Here is a 25,609-nt window from a genome sequence, read left to right as displayed (position 1 = left end):
ATTCGGCGAATGTCACAAGCTCCTCTTGAATCTGGGAAAAGCATTTACACTGAAATACGTCTTTTAAAAATAACCAGGTTAAATATGGCTGAGTGAGAAGAAATCTTCTGCAGCTAGCTGAAATATAAATACTGGATTTACATTAAAATGCTTAATCTTTTATCCAGCACTTTTAAAATCAGATTGAGAATTTTATGTAGAGCTTATTTAAAAAATAGAAATTTAGAAAATGAAATTTACTTTTAAAATATGCATGCCTTAACAGGTAAAAAAAAAAAAAAGACAAGTTATTGATGCAACACAATTGCATTTTACATCTTGACAAGCCCACGACATATATATATATATATATATATATATATATATATATATATATATATATATATATATATATATATATATATATATATATATATATATATATATATAAAGTCACAGCAAATAATAACACAACATCGGGCTTGTCAATGTATACACTCACCGGCCACTTTTTTAGGTATATCTTACTAGTACCGGGTTGGTCTTCAGAATTGCCTTAATCCTTCGTGGCATAGATTCAACAAGGTACTCGAAATATTCCTCAGAGATTTTGCTCCATATTGACATGATAGCATCACGCAGTTGCTGCAGATTTTTTGGCTGCACCTCCATGATGCGAATCTCCTGTTCCACCACATCCCAAAGGTGCTCTATTGGATTGACATCTGATTGACTGTGGAGGCCATTTGAGTACAGTGAACTCATTGTCTTGCTAAAGAAGATGGATCCATACTTTCATGTTGTTGACGTCAAATTGTGATCCCATCAACCGAATGTTGCAGCAGAAATGGAGACTCATCAGACCAGGCAACGTTTCTCCAATGTTCTATTGTCCAGTTTTGGTGAGCCTGTGTGAATTGTAGCCTCAGTTTCCTGTTCTTATCTGACAGAAGCGGCACCTGCCGTGGTCTTCTGCTGCTGTAGCCCATCTGCCTCAAGGTTGGACGTGTTGTGTGTTCGGAGATGCTATTCTGCAGACCTCTGTTGTAACGAGTGGCTATTTGAGTTACCGTTGCCTTTCTATCAGCTGGAACCGTCTGGCCATTCTCCTCAGACCTCTAGCATCAACATGCCTAAATGCATTGAGTTGCTACCATGTGATTGGCTGATTAGAAATTTGTATTAACGACCAGTTGGACAGGTGTACCTAATAAAGTGGCCGGTAAGTGTCTATAATACAATTAGTAATAACATTTCACAAAATTTATTGTTCAATAAATTCAGTCATCATTAGAGATAGTTTACAAAATGATATAATAGTAGTACTGTATAGGGCAGGGGTGTTCAACCCTGTTCATGGGGTTCGATCTACCTTCCTGTAGAGTTCCAGAGCTCCAACACAAAGCACTTGATAATTAGCGGCAGGTGTGTTTGATATGGGTTGCAACTGAAATCTGCAGGAAGGTAGATCTCCAGGAACAGGATTGGTCACCCCTGGTATAGGTAATAGTATAGTTTTAGGATAAAGGTGCGGTCACACTTGACTTTTCCTTCCATAGACTTCCATTCATTCGCACGCGAATGCGTCAGACCAGAAACGCGGGGTCATGCGTCGAGTTTCGCAGGTTGCAGCGGTGCAAAGTTCAAGATTGGTGAACTCTGACCTGCGAAATCGCATCACTTGACTGCGTGAGATCAATCGAGGATCAAAACATGACCTCTCTGGCCAGAAATTTAAAACATGGAGCAATCGCTGGCTTTTTTAATGTCTAATTATCTTGTTTAATCCCGCCCCTTTTCGCAGCGCCGCACGACAGAATTTCGCACACACAAAGCCCAGTGTGACCGTAGCTTAAATCAGGCCTGACAACACAGTAAAAGTAACAATCCTTTATTGTGTCAAGAAAATGTACTTTACAAAAGCATTGAACAACATTTTTTTCCTCCACAAACTACAATCAGTCATTTTCATGTCAGCAGTAGAACATTTGATCTGCATTTATAAAACATAACAGGGACATTACAACCATGAGCACCGATGATGTCATCACACTGCACGCACTCACGCACACGCACACGCACACACACACACGCACACATCTCCATGTCTTCAAAAATGTCCTACATGTCTACAGCAGGAAATAAATAACAGTGATCGCTACGCTACATTTGAAAAGCTCCCAAAACACCTGAAGCAAGGTACCATGGGAAAAAAACAAACATTTGGGCTCTTAGTGAAGTGAGAACAGTGTCTACAGACAATACTCGGCAACATAGCATAAACTCATCATAAATGACTCTCTTTCACAAAAATAAAGAAATGTGTGCGGAGGCAAGTCAGAGTGTGTCAATACATCCACTATACAATAAACATCACAATATTAAGACTTTCTCTACTCTTTTGATGACAGAAAACTAGCCGTTTGGTAAAAAAGATCATATAAAATCTAATTAATACTGAAATTTTACCTAAAAAAAAAACAAAAAACAAAACATTCTCTGGCAGCATCACAATTTTTTTAAAGAATTATTTTCAGGACATGGTTAAAATAGAAATAAAATACAGTATAAATTAAAAAGAAATGTATATCTGTAGTCAAAACACATAAATAAATACAAAAACAAAACAATAAAAATGGTTCTTAGCATACAATATTAATAATTAAAAAAAAAAATCAATCAATAAAACAGTTCTTGTCGTTAATATAAACAGTCTAGCTTTTTTTGATGCCGAAGCTCCGCCTACTTGAAGGCCTCTGGAATATGGTTCATCTGCATACTGGTGGGCGGACTCGAGATTCCTTCCGACCAATCAGACAAGTTGGAATGTGGAGATGAGCTAGACCATTGGTCGGGAGATCCGGGGGAGGGCGTGAGGAACGGGTGGTCCGGGACCTGCTGGTGATTGGGCGTGTTGTCCATAGGGTTGGAATAGCTATGCTGAGAAGGCGGAGTCAGAAACTGTGTGCTAGAAATGGGCGGAGCCATTCGCTGGCTGTCCTGCGGTAGGATGGTCTGAATGGGGGCGTGTCCTGAGCCCGACTGAAGATCCAGCCCGCTGAGGTCCCCGAGGAAGTGATGCGAGATGTTTTGGTGCTGCATTGGCGCCATGTTTTGATGGGCGATCATGTGTGATGGTGCACCGAGATGGCTGCTTTGCATGGTGGGATATCCCATGACTTGTGGCATATTAGTAGCAGAGAGCATTGTGGGCATTAGCATGCCTGCCTGCTGTTGTTGCTGCACCCTTTGCAGCCAATCACAAGCGCCTGCTTGAGCTCCACCCACATTGTTGGCCACCGGCAGATGGGATAAACGAGGGGCGGAGTCAAATGGCTTCCCTAAACCCTGAAGAGCTCCACCCATGTGGGAGTCAGCCAATCCCTGGAGCTGATTTAAACTGATAGGCGGAGACTGCTGGAAAGGTGATGTCATCATGGGTGGAGATGAGACGTCTGAAAGGTAGCCGTGTGGAGACTCCAGCGAATCAACAGGCGAGAGGACGCCCACTTCCATAATCCCGCCGTTTTTGCCGTCTCCACTCTTTTTCTTTTTGGTTCTGATGTCCTTCCCGCTGTCTTTCCCTGCGACACCTTTTCCTCCAGGTTTGCGTGTTTTCTTGGCCGTGTTGTTGTTGTTTCCTGGGCTGGGTTTGATGCCCAGGTATGTGTTTGGGGAGCAGAGCGGGGGCGATAAGGGCAGCGGCGGACTCCGGACCAGGTTATATTCCTCCAGCAGACGCACGATATCGTGGTGCATGCGCTCGTGAGCGATGTCCCGAGGCAGCTGGTCCAGGTGATCCGCAATGTCCCGATTGGCCAGGTGATCGAGCAGGACTTTAGCCGTTTCATAACTTCCCTCACGAGCGGCCAGGAAAAGAGGCGTTTCCTCCTACAGAGTAAAGGTTATTGACGTTAATATTTTTGTTTATTGCAACAAAATATGAATTTTATATAAAAAAAGAAAAGAAAATAATCATAGTTAAAGTTAAAATGGGAACAAATTTAAGATAAATACTAAAATTAAAAATTAAAACAAATGTAAAAAAATATAAGCAATAAAGTATGAGCTCACTGTTAAAAAAACAATCTAAACTAAATTAATAAAAGTTAAAACTTTTTAAAAAAGACAAAAATTATGTAAAAATGATGAGTAACGTTTAAAGCAGAGATGTCCAAACTAGGGCTCAAGGGCCAAAGTTGGCCCATGGTAACCTTTGATGGCCATCCCACATGAGAAGATTGGAGGAGGGTTGGGGCAAATGCCTTTAACAGTGATTGTAATTTCTAATTGAACATAACTTTGTTTATTTATTTTATTGCTACTAATAAAATTGCTACAAAAAATGAAAAATAAATGTTTAAATTAGGTGTTGTAAATGAATGCGATTTTTAAAAAATATAAATACTGTCATTTAACTAATAAAGGACAATGCAGAACACATCGGCAAGCAAATCAAGGCAAACGACAGGAGTAGCTCGACTAGTGTAACTCCATTCTGTTAAAAAGGGATTTTTTTATAAGTTCGTTATAAAATTTAAATAGTTAAATAAAATGTACTTATTATAAAGGAATTGTTTTCTATTTATTTTTTAAATATTAAATAAATTATGAAATCAATAAATGGCAACTTTAATGTAATAGAGTATATTTCAGCCCACCACTGTCATTGAAAATTGGTTTTTGGTCTTTAATAACAAAAAGTTTGGCCACTCCCTGGTTTAAAGCATTTAAAATATTACAAACTACAAAACAAAAAATAATAATAGAATTATTATAAAATAATAATATAGAAAATAAACAAATAAAATGAGAACAATTAAAAACAAAAAGTTACAATTTTATACTTAATTAAAATAAAAATAATCAAATAACAATAAAAATGCTCATAATTAAATAAATAAATAAAGGTAAAAATTAAAATGAAAACTATTTTACTATATTTATATAATATACTAACAAAATTATTTAAAAATGATAAACACTTATATAATATATAATATATCTAATATTAGAAAAAACAAACAACAAAAAATGTACATTGTAGCCAAAAATGTGAAACAAACTAAATAAAATTAAACCAAAGCGTTAATAAACTAAAAATATTATTAAATGAAAATTTAAAAAATGATGAACAAAAGAAATTTTAAATACATTATAGTACTAAATGGAAATTCTCTCATTTAGAATGAACAAGATGCAAATGCAAATAACAATAAAAAAAAGTCAATTATATTTTGCGCATAACCCAAAATAAATACATGTATAAATACATATAACCAAACAGAAGTTATTCATTTTAGTCTGTATAATAATGGACATGGGTTAAAAAAAACATAAAATGACTGTGCATGTTTCCTCCTTTTAATGAACCCACCTTATTATTCTGCAGGTCTTTATTGGCTCCATTCTTCAACAGCACGACAGCAGCGTCCACATTGTTAACAGCAGCCGCCCAATGAAGAGCTGATTTACCTGCACAAAGACAAAGCAGTGAGTTTTCAATTCAATTCAATTCAAGTTTATTTGTATAGCACTTCTCAACAAATATTGCTTAAGAGGGCTAATAATTTTGACCTTAAAATTAAAAACGGCTTTTATTCTAGCCGAAATAAAGCAAATAAGGCTTTCTCCAGAAGAAAAAATATGATAGGAAATACTGTGAAAATTTCCTTGTTCTGTTAAACATCATTTGGGAAATACTAGAAAGAAAGAAATTCCCAGGAGGGCGAATAATTTTGACTTTTGGTGTTTGTGTTTATACCTGAATCATCAACAGCATTCGGATCTGCATGGCAGTTAATGAGCTCCTCCACCATTCCCTCAACAGCCAACCGGGTGGCCAGAATCAGCGGCGTCGTCCCATCATGCATGCGGGCGTCCAGATCCGTCGCTCGGTTCCGAATGAGGATCTGATCAAAAACACAAGGTCATGATTTAACATCCAAGACATAATAAGACATATTCAACATCCAAGAGCATCACAACCAAAAATGCTTTTTACCTCACATTATTTTATGCATTTAATATATATATTTCATGTTTATATTAAACACCCATAATTAAATTGCATTATTGATGTCAAATACCCTGGATATGTATATTTATCAAATATTTAATTTTATTTGGAAGTACTTTTTTTTGTAATGTGACTTTTGAGATTTACATGTTTACACATTAAATATATATTTGATATATTATGAATTAATTTTAAGTTTTAATTGAAATTTGACTTTGATTATTTTTATTTTATTGTTTTAGTAATTTAGGTTCGATAATAACGATACTAATAATATTACTAACAATTGTTTAAATAAAAAAATATTATAATAAAAAAACACAAAATTATATTTATAACTACTGTAATCAAAATTTGGCCTTTTACATTTAAATTACATTACATTTACATGTAAAACAGTTTTAATAATTATAGTAATTATAATAATTATTTATAGTTTGTTTTTTCTTTTATTCTTATATTCTGAGCTATACATTTTTTTTTAAACTTTAAGTTCTTTATTAACATAAAAAAAATATTATGTCCTATTTTATTGTTTTAGTAATGTAGGTTCGTTAATAACGATACCAATAATACTACTAACAATTGTTTAATAAAAACAACATAAAAATTATTTTTATAACTACTGTAATAAAATTTGGCCTTTTACATTTAAATTTTACATGTGAAATTGTTTTAATAATTATAGTAATTATAATAATTATTGATAGTATGTTTTTTCTTTTATCTTTATATTTTGAGCTATACATTTTTTTAAAAACTTTGTTTAAGTTCTTTATTAACATAAAAAATTATTATGTTCTATTTTATTGTTTTAGTAATTTAGGTTCGTTAATAACGATACCAATAATACTACTAAATGCATAACAATAAAATAGTGTTGTTGTGTTGTTTAATAAAAATAACACAAAATTATATTTATAACTACTGTAATAAAATGTGGCCTTTTACATTTAAATTTTACATGTAAAATTGTTTTAATAATTATAGTAATTATAATAATTATTTATAGTAGGTTTATCTTTATATTTTGAGCTATACATTTTTTAAAAACTTTAAGTTCTTTATTAACATTTAAAAAATTATAATGTTCTATTTTATTGTTTTAGTATTTTAGGTTTGCTAATATCAATACCAATAATACTACTAATTATTATAACAAAAAAACTAATTTTATTAAAAATGATTGTATTAAATTTTAGAAAAACATTTTTTTTATTAAAAGTTTTATTTTAAATTGCTTTATTAATGAATTAGTATGTCTTTTTCTTTTTATATTTTGAGTTGATTAAACAATTCTAACTGTTTTATTTATTTACAAACAATTTTTAACAATTGCTTCATATTTAATTAATTTGTATTTTATTATTATTTTTTAGCAATTTAGATTAGTGAAAATAAATAAATAAATAAATAACAACAGTAAAACTACTAACTTTCGGAAAAAATGTAGCATTTTACATTTGAACTTAATTTAATCTAGAAGTTTGATTATTATTTACCTGGAAGACTCCCTGTGCATCAGCAGCGACGGCGGCGTGCAGCGGTGTTCGGCCCATGTTATCCTGCACGTTAGCGTCTGCGCAGGACTCCAGCAGGCGCTTAGCGGCGTCCGAGCGAGCATAACGTGCTGCCAGATGAAGAGCGGTCTCGCCCGTGCGGTCCGTCTGATTGTGCAGGTTGGCTCCGTGATAAATGAAGTCTGTGATCACGTCAGCGGATGGATCTTCTTCTGCTTCGCCGTTTTCATTTTCAAGACCGCCGCCGCTACACGATGCGATCATTAGTGGAGTAAAGCCGTCTATAAAGAGAAACACGGAGAGTTAGAGCCAAACAGAAACATTTATTATTCCTTTTTTAACATTTATTATTAATTATTATTATGACCAAAACTAATCGCGGTCATGTTAATATGACCTGAAAATATTTACAAATTAATGTAACACACAAATAAGGCATTCAGCAAAGTTTTGTATGTGAAAATGTAGCGCTGGACAAAGATTAATCGCGAATAATAGCATCCAAAAATTGTTTATTTTGACATATATATATGCGTGTACAGTGTATATTTTTTGTGTATAAATAAATACACACAGGCATGAATATATTTAAGTAAACTTTTATTTATATTTAGATATAAAATATATATGTATATAATACAAATGATGTACAAGTTTAAATATCTATGCAAAAAAGCATACTTTTGGGTATGTGTGTGTGTGTATATCACATATACATGATAAATATATATGATATAGCAACACAATCTCACGGCAATTCGTAACTTTTTGATTCAGTGGCTAATTCAGATGAATTCGTACGATCCAATTCGTACATTTTCGTACGATTTGCTCATCCACCAATGATGGTTGGGTTTAGGGGTGGGGTTAGGTGCCACGCCTCCTTTTTAAAAATCTTACAATTTCGTATGACTGAACTCGTACGAATTCGTACGAATTAGCCACTAAACTGACAAAACGTAAAATACTTACGTTTTCTCATGAGATCAGGCTGGATATAGACACCTACCTTACGAAAAAACTAATGTTTATTCTGGATGCGAATAATCTGATTTATCTGAACACAAGACTATTGACAAGTAAAACAAACACAGTCTGTGTAAGACGAATACAAATTGCAGCTTTTATGCATTTTGTGGCAAACAACATAAACGAGGATGTGTGTATTTTGGGTTTTATTTCATGTACATAGTTTTTTCTTAACATAAGATGAGACGTTAAACCGAGGTCCTGACTCTCTGTGATTAAAAATCCCACGACACTTCTGGTAAAGAGTAGGGGTGTATCCCCGGTGTCCTGGCCAAATTCCCTCTATTGGCCCTTACCCATCATGGCCTCCCAATCATCCCTATCCACCGAATTGGCTGCATCACTGTCTCTCCACTCCACCAATAGCTAGTGTGTGGCAAGCGCACTGGCGCCATTGTTCTGTGGCTGCCGTCGCATCATCCAAGTGGATGCTGGACACTGATGGTGGTGTGGAGAGACCTTCCTCATGATTGTGAAGCGCTTTGGGTGTATGGTCATACAAAATAAATGCGCTATATAAATACACATTACTTCCAGCAAAAAATAAACCAATAAAATAATCGTTCATTAATCGTATTATAGTTAAAACGTTCAATTAAGTGAGATTTAGACTTTAGGCCAAATCTCCCATGCCTGCCTACTTAAGTTTGATTTTCTTTTTCAATTATTGTTTGTTAAAACTGCACTTGGAAATCTGCCTCTCAGCGATTGTCTACCTTGTTTTTCACATAAAACTGCTTCATAAAGGCCAAAAAGTTTCAACGAAAATATCAAATTGTGAACTTTCTGACTGATATTATGATTTTTTTTTAATTCGCTGTATAAATTAGTCGAGCTTCACTTCAGCATTTTCAATAATGTGCAGCACACACTTTAAATAAAAGGAGTACAATATACTTTAAATGTATATATCAGTGTTATCAAAAGTACCGAGTTCGGTACCAATCGATACAGAAATTTTATAAACATCCATTTCCCGCTAACATTTGAGCACGTTCTGAAACCCTGTTAATTAGACCATCATGTTCACGAGCTCAACAGAAATGACTGTAATTGACTGTGAAGGTTATCATTTAACCATTCTCCACAGAGTGTAGCGGAAAACGGACGTTTTTAAATTTTCAGTATCGATCAGTACCGAACTCCATACTTTCGACAACACTAGTGTATATAAATACAAGCTCATTAACAGTCTACTTAAACATGCAGTTACACACAAACCTTCAAGATTTACTGTGATCTAAAAATCGTAATAATCAATCATGGATGTATTGATAATAAACAATTTAAACGGTAACACTGACTGTCAGAAATTTGACCATGGTTTAGCTTGAAACTGAGAAACATGGCAATACTACACTATAAACAATATCTGTTAATGAACAGTTCCTGTATTTTGTGATTCACAAGTGTTTTCAGTTTATTTACGATTGTGAATTGCATTATGGGATGTTGATCTCTGCTCTGTTCAATTTTGATGCTGAAAATACAACTCTACAGTTTAACAAAGTGATTTTTAGTAGTTTGAAATAATATAAATGTCGAAGAGATAATATATAGAGAGAAATAAGTCTGTAAAATAACAGAAAATGTACTGGCAGCTCATTAAAAGGGGTTTGTATCGTAATATGCAGACAATAATGAATAATCAGACAATAAATCACTTTAAACTACTCAAATGTTCATAAAAGTCACTTTTTTTCAAACTTTCCAAGGTTAAAAATGGTCATGTTCCCATAAAATATAAACAAAAGGGATAAAATAAAAACATGACTCGCAAATAATGGAAAACTGATTTCCATAGGGATATTTCTACAGTGTAGTCTTAGCTCTCTACATCAGAAATGCAGTGTTGAAGGTGTTAGCACTCACCAGGCCCGCGGACATTGACATCCATGCAGTCGTTCTCGATCTCGCCCTGTGGCGGCGTCGGAGCCATCGAGTTCAAGCGCAAGTCTGCGGCGTCCAGATGCTGCTGAGTCCACTGACGGTGGTCCAGCTGACCGCTCATCTCCAGAATGCTCTGCCCCTCAAACTGCACACAAACACACACACTTTTCCTTTAAAAGGTGCAGTGATGAAATTCAAATCATTGCAGGTTTTTTTACCCATCCCTTTCTCTGACGACTCGATGCAAACACAGGTTGCCAGATTGACGACACAAACAGGAGCGAGCATGCCTGATAATCTATGCAAGCTGCTCAGCTAACCACCTTTATCTTTTTGATGGGTGATGAAATTTTAACTGATACATGAAAACTGGGTGGGGCATATTGAGTAGCCCCTCCCATTTTAAGATTAGCCAGTAGTGTTTCATTGATATCACAGCCAGTGTTGGGAACGCACTAAATATATAGACAAGTCCCAAATCCAGCAAGTTCTTTTATTTTACTGGAAATGACACAAAAAGATAAGACGATGTTAAAGAGGAATCTTAGGAAATTTAACTTTTATTTACATTTACACAAAAAGTTTTTGCTAAGGGTATGATTAATTTCGGGCTTGACTATCTATCTATATATATTCAATTCAATGGCATCTCATTTATCAATCAAACATATTTAGACAAATCAAAATATGCTGATTTCAGAGGGTCTTTAATGAAGACAGCTGACGGTGTTCTCACTCACCCGGAATCGTTTATTGGTGTCGTCTTCAGCCCATTCGCTCAGCTGTTCATCCATCAGAGAGCTGTCGGAGTTTTTCAGAGGCCTGATGGGATACAGAGTCACCGGTTAGCATTATTACAAGTAATAAAGATGAAAAATGATTATGTGTTGCCAACTTTTTTTATGTTAAAATAAAAGCACCAAAGACAAAACCAAAAAAAAAGTCATTTCATTATATTAAAAATGTTTTCATTTAAAGTGCGTAGATAAAAAATAAATAAACAAACAAATAGATATATTTAAATATAACAATATACATATATAAATCAAGCAAGTTGTGGAAACTGACTTGAGTCCGACAGAGTCCTCTCCCACAGGTTCTCTTCTCTTCTTTTTGGGTTCGTTGACTTTAAATCCCTCAGGGAACCAAAGCTGGCCGTGTTCCCGCTTCCTCTTCCTGGAGACGACCACACCGACAGCAGCCAGAGCCAGAACAGCCAGAGCCAGAAGAACCAGGAACATGGGGTACATCTCACCCGTCTTTGGGGGACCACCTTCACCTGCGCACATATTTAAATTCTAGATTATACACTGCACTCAGCTATTATAAAATAAACACAACACGCCTTTACATACATATACATACATACATACATACATACATATACATACATACATACATACATACATACATATACATACATACATATATATATATATATATATATATATATATATATATATATATAATATACTAACAAGATTATTTTAAAATGATAAACACTTTAAATAAAATATATATATATATATATATATATTTAATTTCCCTGCTCTGTTAAGCATCATTTAGGTAATATTTAAAAAAGAAAAAAAACATTCAATGAGGGGCTTATAATTTTGACTTTAACTATATATATATATATATATATATATATATATATATATATATATATATATATATATATATATATATATATATATATATATATAAATATATAAAAGTTACTGAAATGCAAGTACCAAGATTGCAAAAAAAAAATTAAGTATACAAAAATAATAAAAAAAAATTATTATAAATAATAAAAATTATTGTAAATAAAAACTAAATTAGAAATAATAACTTAAGCCTTATAATATGATAGAAGCATATAATAAATTGACTCAAACATAAAATAGAATTAGATTAATTAAAAAAAAAATTATAAATACTAAAAAAATAAACAAAAACTAGAAATGTCTTCGCATAAACTGAAATAAGTTAAATTTTACGTATGTAATATACTAAAACTTATAGATTTATTTTATTATTTATATAATACATATGTTGCAAACAATCAAGTGAAATAAAACTGAAATAAAATCGCATATTACAATTACTGAAACCTAAACAAGAATTAAATTGAAAAATTAATATAAATATAAAGCAGAGACACAATATAAATATTAGACAGGATAAGTGTCAATAAAAATATTCAAATAGATTTTAAATAAAGTTACTACAGCAATCTAAAAATAAATGGTAACTATTAAGACTATATTAATTTACATTTGAAGTGGATAAAAAAAACTGCACTTCTATAAATAATAAATTATTCAAATAAATTAATAGTTTAATAACTATTTAATTGATAAATTGTGATACTGCATGTAATTATAAAAATATTGGTATTTTGTTTAAGGACAGCTCTGATTATGATCCACTTTAAATGTTGGGTATTGTATTGACCTTATTCTGCGATGTGGAAGTGCGCTCCTTTTTTGCGATTGTTTTCGAACTTCACTATTCTGTTGCCTATTGGAGAAATTACTTGGAATACTAAACGGCAGAAAACAGTCAAACTACTTGCTCTACAAACAAGTGTGTTCATGACTATACATAGAAAGTAGAATAATATAAAAAAGATCAGCTTGCAACATCAAGCTGCATAGCGAGCTGTTTCTAACGTCTAAAAATCATGAATAAGACCGCAAGTGTAGACCCAAAAAAATGTTCAATGACTGCACCCACTTATACGTGAAGAATAAGGTCAATGTAATAGTATATAAATGTGTGTATCATAGTAAATAAAGTGCGACTGACTGGTGACGGCCTCTATGATATAGGGAACATTGAGGTTTCCACTGGAGGCCAGAGCTCCGAGGAAAGCGGCCACATCCGTTGCGCTCTGAAAACACTCATCAGACTGCTGAAAACACTGACGGTTATCAATCTCCAGATACACGATAGACCTGCAAACACACATACATACACACACATTACACATATGAAATCAATCTGGGTCAGACTGGAAGCATCAGCATCTTGAGCATTCAATAATACAACACTCTTTATTTCCTACTTGACTTTTAAAGGGGATCTATTATGCCCTTTTTTACAAGATGTAAAATAAGTCTCTGATGTCTCTAGAGTGTGAATGTGAAGCTTCAGCTCAAAATACCCCACAAATAATGTTTTAAAACTCTTTCAAACTGCCCCTTTAAGGCTTTGATCATAATTGTGCTGTTTTGGTGACTGTCGCTTTAAATGCAAATGAGATTGTGCTTTTTTTAATAGAGGGCGGAGCTACAAATGTCTAATAAAGCCCTATAAACATAATAGTTCCACTTTAAAGGTACAAGGTGACAACTCTTACAATAAATGTAGTTAAATTACAATCATTTCTTTAATACTATAAGTACTAGAATGGCCATAGCAGTCATTAAAATTGTTCATAAGACTGTACTGAATTTATTGACACATTTCCATTTAAAGCTTCTATAAATATTTTTGAATAAAACTTTAAGTCATCCTATTTTTATGAATTCATTACCCTAAAAATATGATCTTTATTGGAAAACAGTCTATAATTACGTATGATTTACTAGACCAACCTCGAAGTTGTGAATCTCAATTTATCTGGCAAATGGGAGCAGGGCCGGCCCAAGTCTTCAGGGGCCCCTAAGCAGGATTTTATTTGGGGCCCCCTTGGTGCAAACAATATGACAAATCATCATCAATCCTTGATTATTCGCCCGCTATGGCGGAGTTAGAAGTTTAAGCACATATTCCTGTATGAAGAGCACTGACTGCAGGCACGCGCGAGCGATATAGCGAAGTGAAAGCGCATCTGTGAGGAAGAAACTAGTGGAAAATTCGGGGGAGCTGGGTGTCTGAAACACACAAATACCTTGTCCCAGCTTGGACAAAAGAAGGTGTCCGCATGCCTGAGATTTTCACCATTGCAATGGCTCAACTGACAGTGGTTTACATGACGCTGGTTTATGTCTGATGATCCGCCATTACGGCAAGCGCCACCTGGTGGCCGCAGGGTTTACTGTAGCTAAAACGGTTATCTGCTGCAGTCAGGTGTGAAAAACGAAATTAATTCAGATCTCTTGTAAATTTAGATAAATGTCTTGGCGCCAGAGTATGTATCGCGGCCGGAAATAACACAATAAATGGCCATATATTTGTCCCACCCCTAATCCACAGCAAACTAAAACAAAAACGAAAGTCACTCAGTCATCTCATCCATTCTTGGGGGCCCCCTGGTGGCCACGGGGCCCTAAGCAGCCGCTTAGTTCGCTTATGCCTTGGGCCGGCTCTGAATGGGAGATTTAAAAAAATATATGCCAAATTTAAAACTTTAATTTAAAAATTGAAAATTAGAGTAGTAGTTCACTTCCAGAATGAGTATTTCTCAACTACTATAGACGTCAGTGACGTATGGAGGACCAAATAAATGAAAATTAAATCTACCTGTCTATCTATCTATAACAATAGAAGACAGATACAGGATAGACCTGCATTCACACACACATATACACATATGAAATCCATCTGGGTCAGACTGGAAGGTCAGCACCTATCAATCTGTCCATCGATCTATAACAACAGAAGACTAATGTAATATATAACTAGGGCCAGACAGAATCTGCGGACATTTTTTTGCTATTTCTGCAGAGAATTTTGCACCAAAAAACCTAATATATGAAATTTTTATTTAATGTTTACAATGCAAATTCAATTTGATACACTTTATTTGGTATACAAAGCAAGTCTCTCAAATAATATCTCCTACTAAAAAACTGAAAATATAACTTTACAAACTGTATTGTAAATAAATCATATGAACATTTTAATATTACTATTATTTTATTACTATAATATTAGTAAAATTAATTTAAAAACTGAATAAATGTACACACATTTACACAAGTAAATACATAAACTCAATGATTGGCTAAAAATCTGTGGAAATCAGCAGATTTCTGTGCGCACAGGTTCCTGTGGGCCTATATATAACATAATAAAACAGATATATTTTATTTTATTAAATGTATCGTCATCATTATTGTAATTATTATTATTATTAAAGTTATTCCCAAATTAAATTGTGCATTATTTTTTATTCATTCACTATTTTGTACTTTGATTATATTATTTTTATATTAATTTATTTAAAAAAAAGTATTGTAAAAATGCATTTTTACTGATTTTATTTATTTATATCTGTATTAATTGTTTTTCTTTGAATGAAACTCAATCAGGTTTGGAACAAGTGGAGGACGAGCAAACGATCACAAATTTTCAATCTGGAAGTGACCTTAAATCTCTATAATCTTACAGTTCACCCAAAAATGAAAGTGTACTCATCATTTACTCACACTTAAGTGCTTCCAAACCTTTATGAGTTTCTTTCTTCTGTTGAACACAAAAGAAGATGTTTTGGAAAACTGGTAACCATTGACTTCAATGACAGGAAAAACTGATCCAATGGAAGACAATGGTTACCGATTTCCATCATTTTTCAAAACATCTTCTTTTGTGTTCAAAAAAGTAAAAGATGACAAATTTGTCATTTTTTTGCTGATATAACCCTTCAATTATAATCTTGAAATCATCACTACTCACCCTTTGACCTCCATGTGATCAAGCTCTCTGCGTGGGCGGGGCTTCAGGAGTGACGTCAGACTCCTCCTGGCGCGCTGCATCAGCTGACCAGGATCGGTCCAATCAGAGCGCTTGTGTTTGCTGAGCTCGTGTTCGCTGCCGTAGTATGGGAAGATCAGTGGCTCTCCGTTGGCGTCACGCCGAAACACCACATTAGTGTGCAGCAGGCTGCTGAGCTCGCGGAGGAACGATGAGGAACGATTTCGTAGCTCATCCGGCGGGATGTGGACCACCAGAACCAAACTGCCCAATGCCAGCTTCTGCGGGACGTCATCAGCGCAGTCCAGACCGTCCCATTCACACTCTGCATTATTACAGCCCTGATCACAGTGACCATCCGCATAGTGATCCCTGCAGTACTGGTCATACAGCGGACTGCACACACAGACCAAGAGGAGTTATTATTGATCAGCTCACATTTCTCATCATGCATTTGTTTACTTTTTATTATTATTTTTATTATTATTATTATTATTATTATTATTATTAGGCAGATACTTTAATAACAGTAAGTACATGACATGTAAAATATATAGTATAATCTGCTGGTTTTAAACATACAGAATAATAATGGAATGCAGTCATGTAAACAACCGTAACATTATAACCCTTAACATATATATTTCATATATTGTAACATTTAACCTTTATCCCAATCCAAATTGACCCCACATACAAACAAATAAGAATTATGCTAATTAATGAAAACGGGGGAGGTTATTTTGATTATTCAGTAGCATTGGTAACACTTTAGAATAATGGTACATTAGTTAATGCATCTACTAACAATAAGTATGAATAATCTTGTAAAGAATTTATTTATGAAAGTTGAACAATATCTAATGCATTGTTAAAATTGTGCTTATTATCATTAGTTAATGCACTGTTAACAAACATTTTTTAACTTAAATATTATTAATGTCAGCAGACATGAATAAATACCGTAATAAATGTATTACTAATACTTTGCTCATGTTAGTAAATAGATTAAATAATATTAATTAGTGGACCATTATTTTAAAGTGTTACCATAGAATTTATTAAGTTTTAATAAGCAACTTATTAAGTTTTTCTCCCTAAATTGGTCCATGACAATAAATTTAAAAAAGCATTAAAACATTACCACAACATACAACAAAAATAGTAAAACAGTAAAATAGTAGTAAATAGTAAAAGCTGAATGGTAAAAAAAAATAAAATAAGAATAATGTTTAGAATTAATTTAGTATAATTAATAAAAGTATCAAATGTATTTTTCTGCAGTTAATAAAAATGTAAATGAAATTCTTGATGAAGAAATTGCTAAAATATTTATTTTTTAAAAATTCTTATTGAATATAGTATAGAAAAAATGTATTTATTATAAAGTATTAAAATACACTAAAAAGAAAATAAAATAAAATGGTGAATATTTACTTATTAAAAAATAACATTTAAAATGACAAAAACAAACAAACAAATAAACAAATATTGTAAATAATATAATTATTCTAAAGTAATAAACAAATATAAATAAATAATATATAGATAATATAAATAAATATTATATGAATAATACAAATAAATAATACAGAAATAATATAAATAAATAATATAGAAATAATATAAATAAATAATATAGAAATAATATAAATAAATAATATAGAAATAAATGTTATATATATATATATAGAGAGAGAGAGAGAGAGAGAATATAAAAATATATAAATAAATTATTTATAAATAATATAAATATTATATGAATAAACTATATAAATATATCATTTTATTTATACATTTTTTGAATCTATGATTGTATTTTCAAAAGTTTAATTAAGCCAAATCTTAGAAATAAACATTAAAAACACTGTAAAAATAATAAATATAAAAACAGCAAAACATAATTAAAACAAAAAAAAAATGTATAAAAAAGTTAATAATTAAGCACCATGACAAACAAATTGTTCCTTACTTGCACTGTCCCTCCAGCCTCTGACAGTCAAATCCGTCATAAAGACAGCCCGCGGTGGCGCACTGCTCGTCGCATTTCCCATCATTGAAGTATCTCCAGCACTGCAGGGCGGCGCTACAGTTCTGCCAGGGGTCATCGAAATTCAGAGAGCAGTCTCCGCCGTCCCATCCGCACGCGTGATTATTACACTGCGTATCACAGATGGCGTTTCCGCCACGTCCTTCGCATTGGGCGATTTCGCAGCGGATTTCCACTTCGACTGGTGGCGCGATGTCTCGGCCCTGCCCGCCACTGAAGGAATAATCCAGAATGTGGCACAGCAGCCCGTTGAAGTTAGCCGGGCAGGAGCAGCGGTAAAACGGAGCATCGCTGATTGGCTGGCAGGTGCCGCCGTTGTAGCACGGGTTGACGAGGCACGGCGAGTCCATGCGGGTTTGACATTCATGCCCGCTGAAGCCTGGTGCACACAGACAGCGAGGGCTCAGGTGCCCCGACACACAGGTGGCACCGTTACGACAGCGCAGCGAGCCACAAGATTGAGAGTCATACTCGCAGGATGAGCCGGAGTAACCCTGAGAGGGAAACACACGGAAGAAAATATTAGAAAAATAATGGAAGCTGCCAGTAGCCCTGAGAGTGAAAACATCACTGGAATCATCACTCAACACCTCATTGGTTGAAAATTACAGACCAGTCTCTCTCCTTCCTTTTATTGTCAAAACCACTGAAATATCCACATTTTTATCCTCTCGCAACAACCTGCTGGATGCAAACCAATCAGGTAACGGTAAATGATACGGTAAATCTCCAGACTCTACTGTCCACCCTCTCCTCACTGGAACCCCGCTCTGCTGGTTGGAGTCTTACCTCACCAGCAGATTATTCAGAGCTGCCTGGAGAGAAGAGGTATCCAAAGGTCATCAGCTGGCCACTGGAGTACCTCAGGGTTTTGTTCTAGGTCCCCTACTATTCTCTCTTTACACCACATCACTGGGATCCATCATTCAATCCCATGGCTTCTCACTGTTATGCCGATGACACGCAGCTCTATCTTTCATTTAATCCCAAATGTTAGATGGATTTATAGGATATGGAAATTTACAGTACCCAGGAGAGTAAAACACAGGCAGAAATCAGATGTTGGATGGCATTTATGGGATGTTGGCATTTATGGGATGTTATGGAAGTTCAGATTACAGGTTTAGTCTTGGTTTTTACTCACAGGTTGGCATTTGCAGATGTATCCGTGTTTGGTGTTGCTTGCCACGGCACACGTTCCTCCGTTTTTGCAGGGCGTGTCCTTGCAGCCGTTGAAGACTGTTTCACAGCGCTTGCCTGTGAGATGAAAAAACATGAAAATGTTAAAAGACGTGTAAAATGAATGTTTACTTGGGTAATTAATTGGGTAATTTATTCTAATGTATAGTTACTTGGTGTGCAAATCTAAGTATAATTCGTAGTTTTTTGGTTGTACTGAGTGCTATTGAAATGCATAACTAAATACATTTTCAAATAGTAAACGTTTCAATTAGTGCTGGGCCGTTATTGGCATTAACACAAGACTCTTATTGCACGATATTAAAATAAATAAATAATTAAATAAAAATAATAGCGCCATTAATCTATTCTCAAAGTTGGGTTGTGAGCGGAGTCTATTCTACGCAAGCTATGGTGACTTTCACCTTGATATTTTAGCGCGGATGTATACCTGACCAGTGAGCCGTCTGAAAAAAAAAAGTGCCCTTCTGGATCAAATCAGCAGGATGCCTGACTTTAGCTGCAGTTCGGCAGTTTCACTTTAGCATTTCATTCATGCCCCTGTGACAAACTGTGGTATTAGATGCAAATAAGGAGTAAGGACTGGTCAGAGTGTTATATGCAATAACGCTCACCAAACGGATAGAAAAAAAACTTCCACTTTTCGTGATGTGCGTGTGTGTGTGTGTGTGTGTAGTGATTTACTGAAAGCTGCCTGTGTGGATCTTGTCGGAAAATGACGGAAAGTTTGATTGCAGTGTTTTCTTCAATAATGCCACTAATATATGCATACTCCACATGTTAATTCCATTTCTGTTCAGTTCAGTTATGACTTTAGTCGCATTAAGGTGATCAAAAATCTCTATTTACATTGTAGACTCTTAATCAGAGTATTCATATTAAAATCGTATTAAAGTATTGTTGCCCATGTAAACATACTCAATGTTTGACACACCATCAGGGCTCTGTGAACTTGGCTTTGCGAAGCAGCATTTTCTGTATGTGCGTACATCAAAAGCAAGTATGAAATCGCTGTTTGGAGCTTATGTAGGCCTACAGTTCAAATTCATGTTTAACTGAATTAACAGTTAGTAAACACAAGTACATCTTATTGAACATCATTTATTTTCATCACCATTTATCCTAGTAGAACACTTTCTCAAGCAGTTTGTGATGCATTTTGGAAACAAGAGATGAGCCCCTGGTCTAATGCGCCACCTGGCTTGAGAAACCCGTTCTCAAAGATTTATTATTTGGGTAGCTCACATATTCTGAATGCCTTCGGCAGAATTCAAATGAGTCATTTTAATCTAGATTAATTTCGAAATTAATCTAGATTAAAAAAAATTTAATTTATGCCCAACTATAGCTTCAACGTATCCCACTTAGATGGTTTTTCAAAGTTTTTTAAGAGCAATTTATACAAAAAAAATTTATGAATTAAACAAACATGTCGATTATATTTGTATAGTACTATATACTACACTATAGAATTATGTATTAAATATTTATTTATTTGTTTAAAAGAAAATAAAGAAAGAGAGAAAGAAAAAAGAATAAATAAATGAAAATAATAAAAAACATTATAAAATAATTAAGGTTATATAATTAATAGGTTAAATAAGCTTAAAATAATTTAGGCTTATTTTATTTAAGACTCACTAACAATGATCTACCAAAACGAATGGTGTTTTAATTTCTCATTCTTTCTTCCTTTCTCGTTCTTTATGAACTCATAAACCACAAAATACTAAAATAAAACAATAAAAATACTAAATGCTAAATGACTAAATGTAAATGTAAGTACAGATAATAATGAAGTAAAGCACAATAACAATCAGTGCTGTCAAATAACAGCCCCACACTAAAGACATCACTATGCTCTAACCACCATGACACATTCAGTGATATACAGTTGAAGTCAGAATTATTAGCCCCCCTGAATTATTAGCCCCCCTCTACATTTTCCACAATTTCTGTTTAACAAAGAGCAGATTTTTTTTCAACACATTTCTAATCATAATAGTTTTAATAACTCATTTCTAATAACTGACTTATTTTGTCTTTGCTATGATGACAGTAAATAATATTTGACTAGATATTTTTCAAGATACTAGTATTCAGCTTAAAGTGACTATTTAAAGGCTTAACTAGGATAATTAGGCAAGTTAGGGTAATTAGGCAAGTCATTGTATAACAGTGGTTTGTTCTGTAGACTATCAAAACACAGATTGTATACAAGGGCTAATAATATAGATCTTACAATGAGTTTAAAACAATTAAAAACTGCTTTTATTCTAGCTGAAATAAAACAAATAAGACTTTCTCCAGAAGAAAAAATATGATAGGAAATACTCTGAAAAATTTCTTGCTCTGATAAACATCATTTGGGAAATATTTGAAAAAGAAACAACAAATTCACTGGAGTACTTTTCTGTGTATATTGACGTACCGGTGTATCCTGTACGACACTCGCAGCGGAAGTCATTGATGAGCTGAACGCAGTTGTAGGATCCGCTGGGGTCACAGGGGTCCGACAGGCACTCGTTAACGTCGCCCTCGCAGCGTTCGCCCACAAAACCAGCCGGACACACACAACCATAACCACCGACACGATCCACACATCGCCCGCCATTAAAACACCGCGGCTCTCCGGTTAACGGATCCACAGACGGAGAACAGTCATCAATGTCAATCTCACAGTGAACACCTGAAAACGTGAGCAGAGAGAAAAGTCAAAACAGGAGCAAAGAGAAGAGAGTCAAAACACAAGCAGGGAATCAAAACAGGAGCAAAGAGAAGAGAATCAAAACACAAGCAGGGAATCAAAACAGGGGCAAAGAGAAGAGAATCAAAACAGGAGCAAAGAGAAGAGAATCAAAACATGAGCAGTGAAAAAGTCAAAACACAAGCAAAGGTAAAATAATCAACAGAGACAAGAGTCAAAATGCAAACAAAGCAAAAAGAATCAAACTACGAGCAGAGAAAGAGAATCAGATCAGGAGCAGAGAAAAGAATCAAATCAGAATGAGAGAAAGAATTAAACAAAAGCAGAGAAAAAGAATCAAAACAGGAGTAAAGAGAAAGAATCAAAACAGGAGCGGAGAAAAAGTATCAAACAAGTGCAAAGAGAAAAAGAATCAAATCCAGAGCAGAGAAAATCAAATCAGGAGCAGAGAGAAAGAATCAAACCAGGAGCAGAGAAAAAGAATCAAATCAGGAGCAAAGAGAAAAGAATCAAACAAGTGCAGAGAAAAAGAATCAAACAGGAGCAGAGAACAGAATCAAACCACGAGCAGAGAAAAAGAATCAAATCAGGAGCAAAGAGAAAAGAATCAAATCAGTAGCAAAGAGAAAAGAATCAAATCAGTAGCAAAGAGAAAAGAATCAAATCAGTAGCAAAGAGAAAAGAATCAAAAAAGGAGCAGAGAAAAAGAATCAAATCAGATGCAAAGAGAAAGAATCAAAACATGAGCAGAGAAAAAGAATCAAATCAGGAGCAGAGAAAATAATCAAACCAGGAGCAGAGAAAAAGAATCAAAACAGGAGCAAAGAGAAAGAATCAAAACAGGAGCAAAGAGAAAGAATCAAAACAGGAGCAAAGAGAAAGAATCAAAACAGGAGCGGAGAAAAAGTATCAAACAAGAGCAAAGAGAAAACGAATCAAATCCAGAGCAGAGAAAATCAAATGAGGAGCAGAGAGAAAGAATCAAACTGGAGCAGAGAAAAGAATCAAAACAGGAGCAAAGAGAAAAGAATCAAATAAGGAGCAGAGAAAAAGAATCAAATCAGGAGCAAAGAAAAAGAATCAAATTAGGAGCAAAGAGAAAGAATCATAACAGGAGCGGAGAAAAAATATCAAACAAGAGCAAAGAGAAAAAGAATCAAATCCAGAGCAGAGAAAAGAATCAAATCAGGAGCAGAGAAAAGAATCAAAACACTGCAGAGTGAAGTATTGTATGATGAATCTGTTGTATGTGAGAGTGTGTACCTTGTGTTCCTCGTGGGCAGGAGCATTTGTAGGTGTTCACGAGGTCAATGCAGGTTCCTCCATTCTGGCAGGGCTGAGAAAGACACTCGTTGATCTCCTTGCTGCAGTTCATACCATGATAACCAGGAACGCACTGAGGGAGATGATGAACAGACGTTAAAAACCCCAAAAGAGCAAACCGAACTAATGGAAAGACAATGGAAACCTATGGAATGTCCCCGCAATTCACAAAAACAATCCTGAGAGAGTATGTGTGTGCGCGAGAGAATGGGTTGCAAGTCGTTTTGGATCAAAGCGTCTGCTAAATGCGTAAATGTGCATGACGGAGTGTTTATGAGAGAGAGAGTGTGTGTACCTCACAGCTGTATCCTCCCAGATAGTCTGTGCACGTGGCTCCATTTTGGCAGGGGTTCGGCTGACACTCGTCCACCTGCTCCTGACAGTAACTGCCGGTGTATCCAGCCTGACACCTGCACAGGTGTGTGTTTCCCGCATCCACACACTGACCCGCATGACGACACAAAACTGCCACAGACACACCTGACACACACACACACACACACACACAGGGCAACACAAATACACTTAATACACATCAATGAACATGTACACACAGAGATCACCTATATAATATATAACTGCAGGGTAACTGTTTATATAGAATAACTTTAACTGTTAAAAGCTATACAAATACACTTGAATTGATTTGAAGTGTTGTTTTTAGTACCTTGTTGTCTGGCGGCGACCTCACAGCTGACACTGGGCACGTCGCAGTAGATGCCCGTCCAGCCGCTGGCACACTGACAGGTGAAGGACGCCCCCTGCTGCCAACACGAGCCTCCGTTCTTACAGGGAGACGAGTCACACCAGCGCACAAGACTCTGAACACACCAACAACAAACACACGTCAATAAAACATGCACAAAAATACTCTCTTTCTTTTTTAAATACGGTCTTTATTCATTTTAGGAACTTTTAACAAGTACTAAAGAAAACAAAACAAACAAAATAATAATGAATAAATGCATTTACATACACGCAACTGTCTTTATTAACCTTTGAAATGTACTAAAGGTAACAAATCAAAACAAACAAGAATATAAAAAGAAAATAATAATAAAAACTGCAACTGCGAGTATATAAATAAATAAATATACGCATTTACATACACATACAATATAAAGGTAGCAAAACAATGGTATATTAATGGAAGGCGATACAAGACACAAGTTATATGGACAGAACACCACTATGACTAGTACTACTAAAATACTAAGGGCGTTCTGTATTTTTCCAATAATGAGCTATAAGTTTTGCATGTAATAAACAGGACTATCATTTTTAAATTAATTAATAAAAACATGGTACAAAATGTATTTTGTAGACAAATATTTAAAAAAATTACACTATTGTAATTGTTTATATAATTTATAAAGCTGATGACATTTAAAATACTAATAAACGTTCAATAACTAAACATATATTCAAATATTTATTAATAAATAAATAAAATAAATAAATAAATATACACACACAAATATATACACAAATATTTTTATAAAGAAATATAGATAACTATATGTAAGCAATATGAACTATTTTGCATTTATGAAATAATAATTAATATATTTTTTTAAATAATTATAAATATTGCTTAAATATATAACCATTATACATTTTTAAATCAATAAAATTATTTTAAAATACATATTTAAAAAGAAACTAAATATAATTTAGATGTTTATAATAGAATGTTTGCGTTTAATAGAAAATAAACCATTTTAAATAAAAAATAAAAGATATTTCGATAAGGGTTTATATAATGTATACTAAAAACTATAATACAGACATTTTTACGTACACATTATTTCTATAAAAATCTGCATGCTCATTTACTAATGCATCAAATTTTAAATAAGTATTGTCAAGAGGAGAAACAGTGGGTTTTAGTCTACCTGGCAGTTGAGTCCGGTGTAGCCGTGTGGACAGGTGCATTTATAGGTGCCGTATCCGTCCTGACAGGAGCCTCCGTTCTGACAAGGCCGAGAGTCGCACTCATTCACATCATGCTGACAGTAATTTCCGGTAAATCCCGGCAAACACACACAGGAGAAAGAGTTGATGCCATCCACACACGTCCCACCGTTAAAACACGAGCTGGAGAAGAGGAACAACAATTTCTTTTAATATATCTTTAACATTATGGTTTAGATTTTTAATAACTGGGTCAATGCATTTTAATTAAAACATGAATTTTACAGTAAAAGTATGATACCGCATATTTAAAATCCACTCAAATTAAAAATAAATGTACTCAAAAC

The 25,609-nt window shown here is 34.3% G+C and overlaps 1 protein-coding gene across 1 annotated transcript in view; it reads right to left on the bottom strand.

Annotated features, from left to right (window-relative positions):
• Window positions 1–2,048: 2,048 nt before the first annotated feature.
• The window catches only part of notch1a (notch receptor 1a), a 70,170-nt gene continuing 46,609 nt past the window's right edge, over window positions 2,049–25,609 (bottom strand). The window contains exons 18-33 of the mRNA XM_056445823.1: window positions 25,244–25,445; window positions 24,016–24,169; window positions 23,644–23,828; window positions 23,289–23,421; window positions 21,750–22,007; window positions 19,263–19,375; window positions 18,041–18,612; window positions 16,051–16,464; window positions 13,237–13,385; window positions 11,506–11,716; window positions 11,178–11,259; window positions 10,420–10,582; window positions 7,501–7,799; window positions 5,744–5,891; window positions 5,357–5,454; window positions 2,049–3,870 (exon numbers count right to left, since the gene is read on the bottom strand). Coding sequence (XP_056301798.1) covers window positions 2,722–3,870; window positions 5,357–5,454; window positions 5,744–5,891; window positions 7,501–7,799; window positions 10,420–10,582; window positions 11,178–11,259; window positions 11,506–11,716; window positions 13,237–13,385; window positions 16,051–16,464; window positions 18,041–18,612; window positions 19,263–19,375; window positions 21,750–22,007; window positions 23,289–23,421; window positions 23,644–23,828; window positions 24,016–24,169; window positions 25,244–25,445 — 4,330 coding nt within the window. The 3' untranslated portion in view covers window positions 2,049–2,721. The remainder of the gene's footprint in view (window positions 3,871–5,356; window positions 5,455–5,743; window positions 5,892–7,500; window positions 7,800–10,419; window positions 10,583–11,177; window positions 11,260–11,505; window positions 11,717–13,236; window positions 13,386–16,050; window positions 16,465–18,040; window positions 18,613–19,262; window positions 19,376–21,749; window positions 22,008–23,288; window positions 23,422–23,643; window positions 23,829–24,015; window positions 24,170–25,243; window positions 25,446–25,609) is intronic.

Source organism: Danio aesculapii, chromosome 21 (assembly GCF_903798145.1).
Source record: "Danio aesculapii chromosome 21, fDanAes4.1, whole genome shotgun sequence".
NCBI lineage: Eukaryota > Metazoa > Chordata > Actinopteri > Cypriniformes > Danionidae > Danio > Danio aesculapii.
The sequence above is the reverse complement of the archived record's forward strand: the minus strand, read 5'-3'. Positions and strand labels throughout refer to the sequence as shown.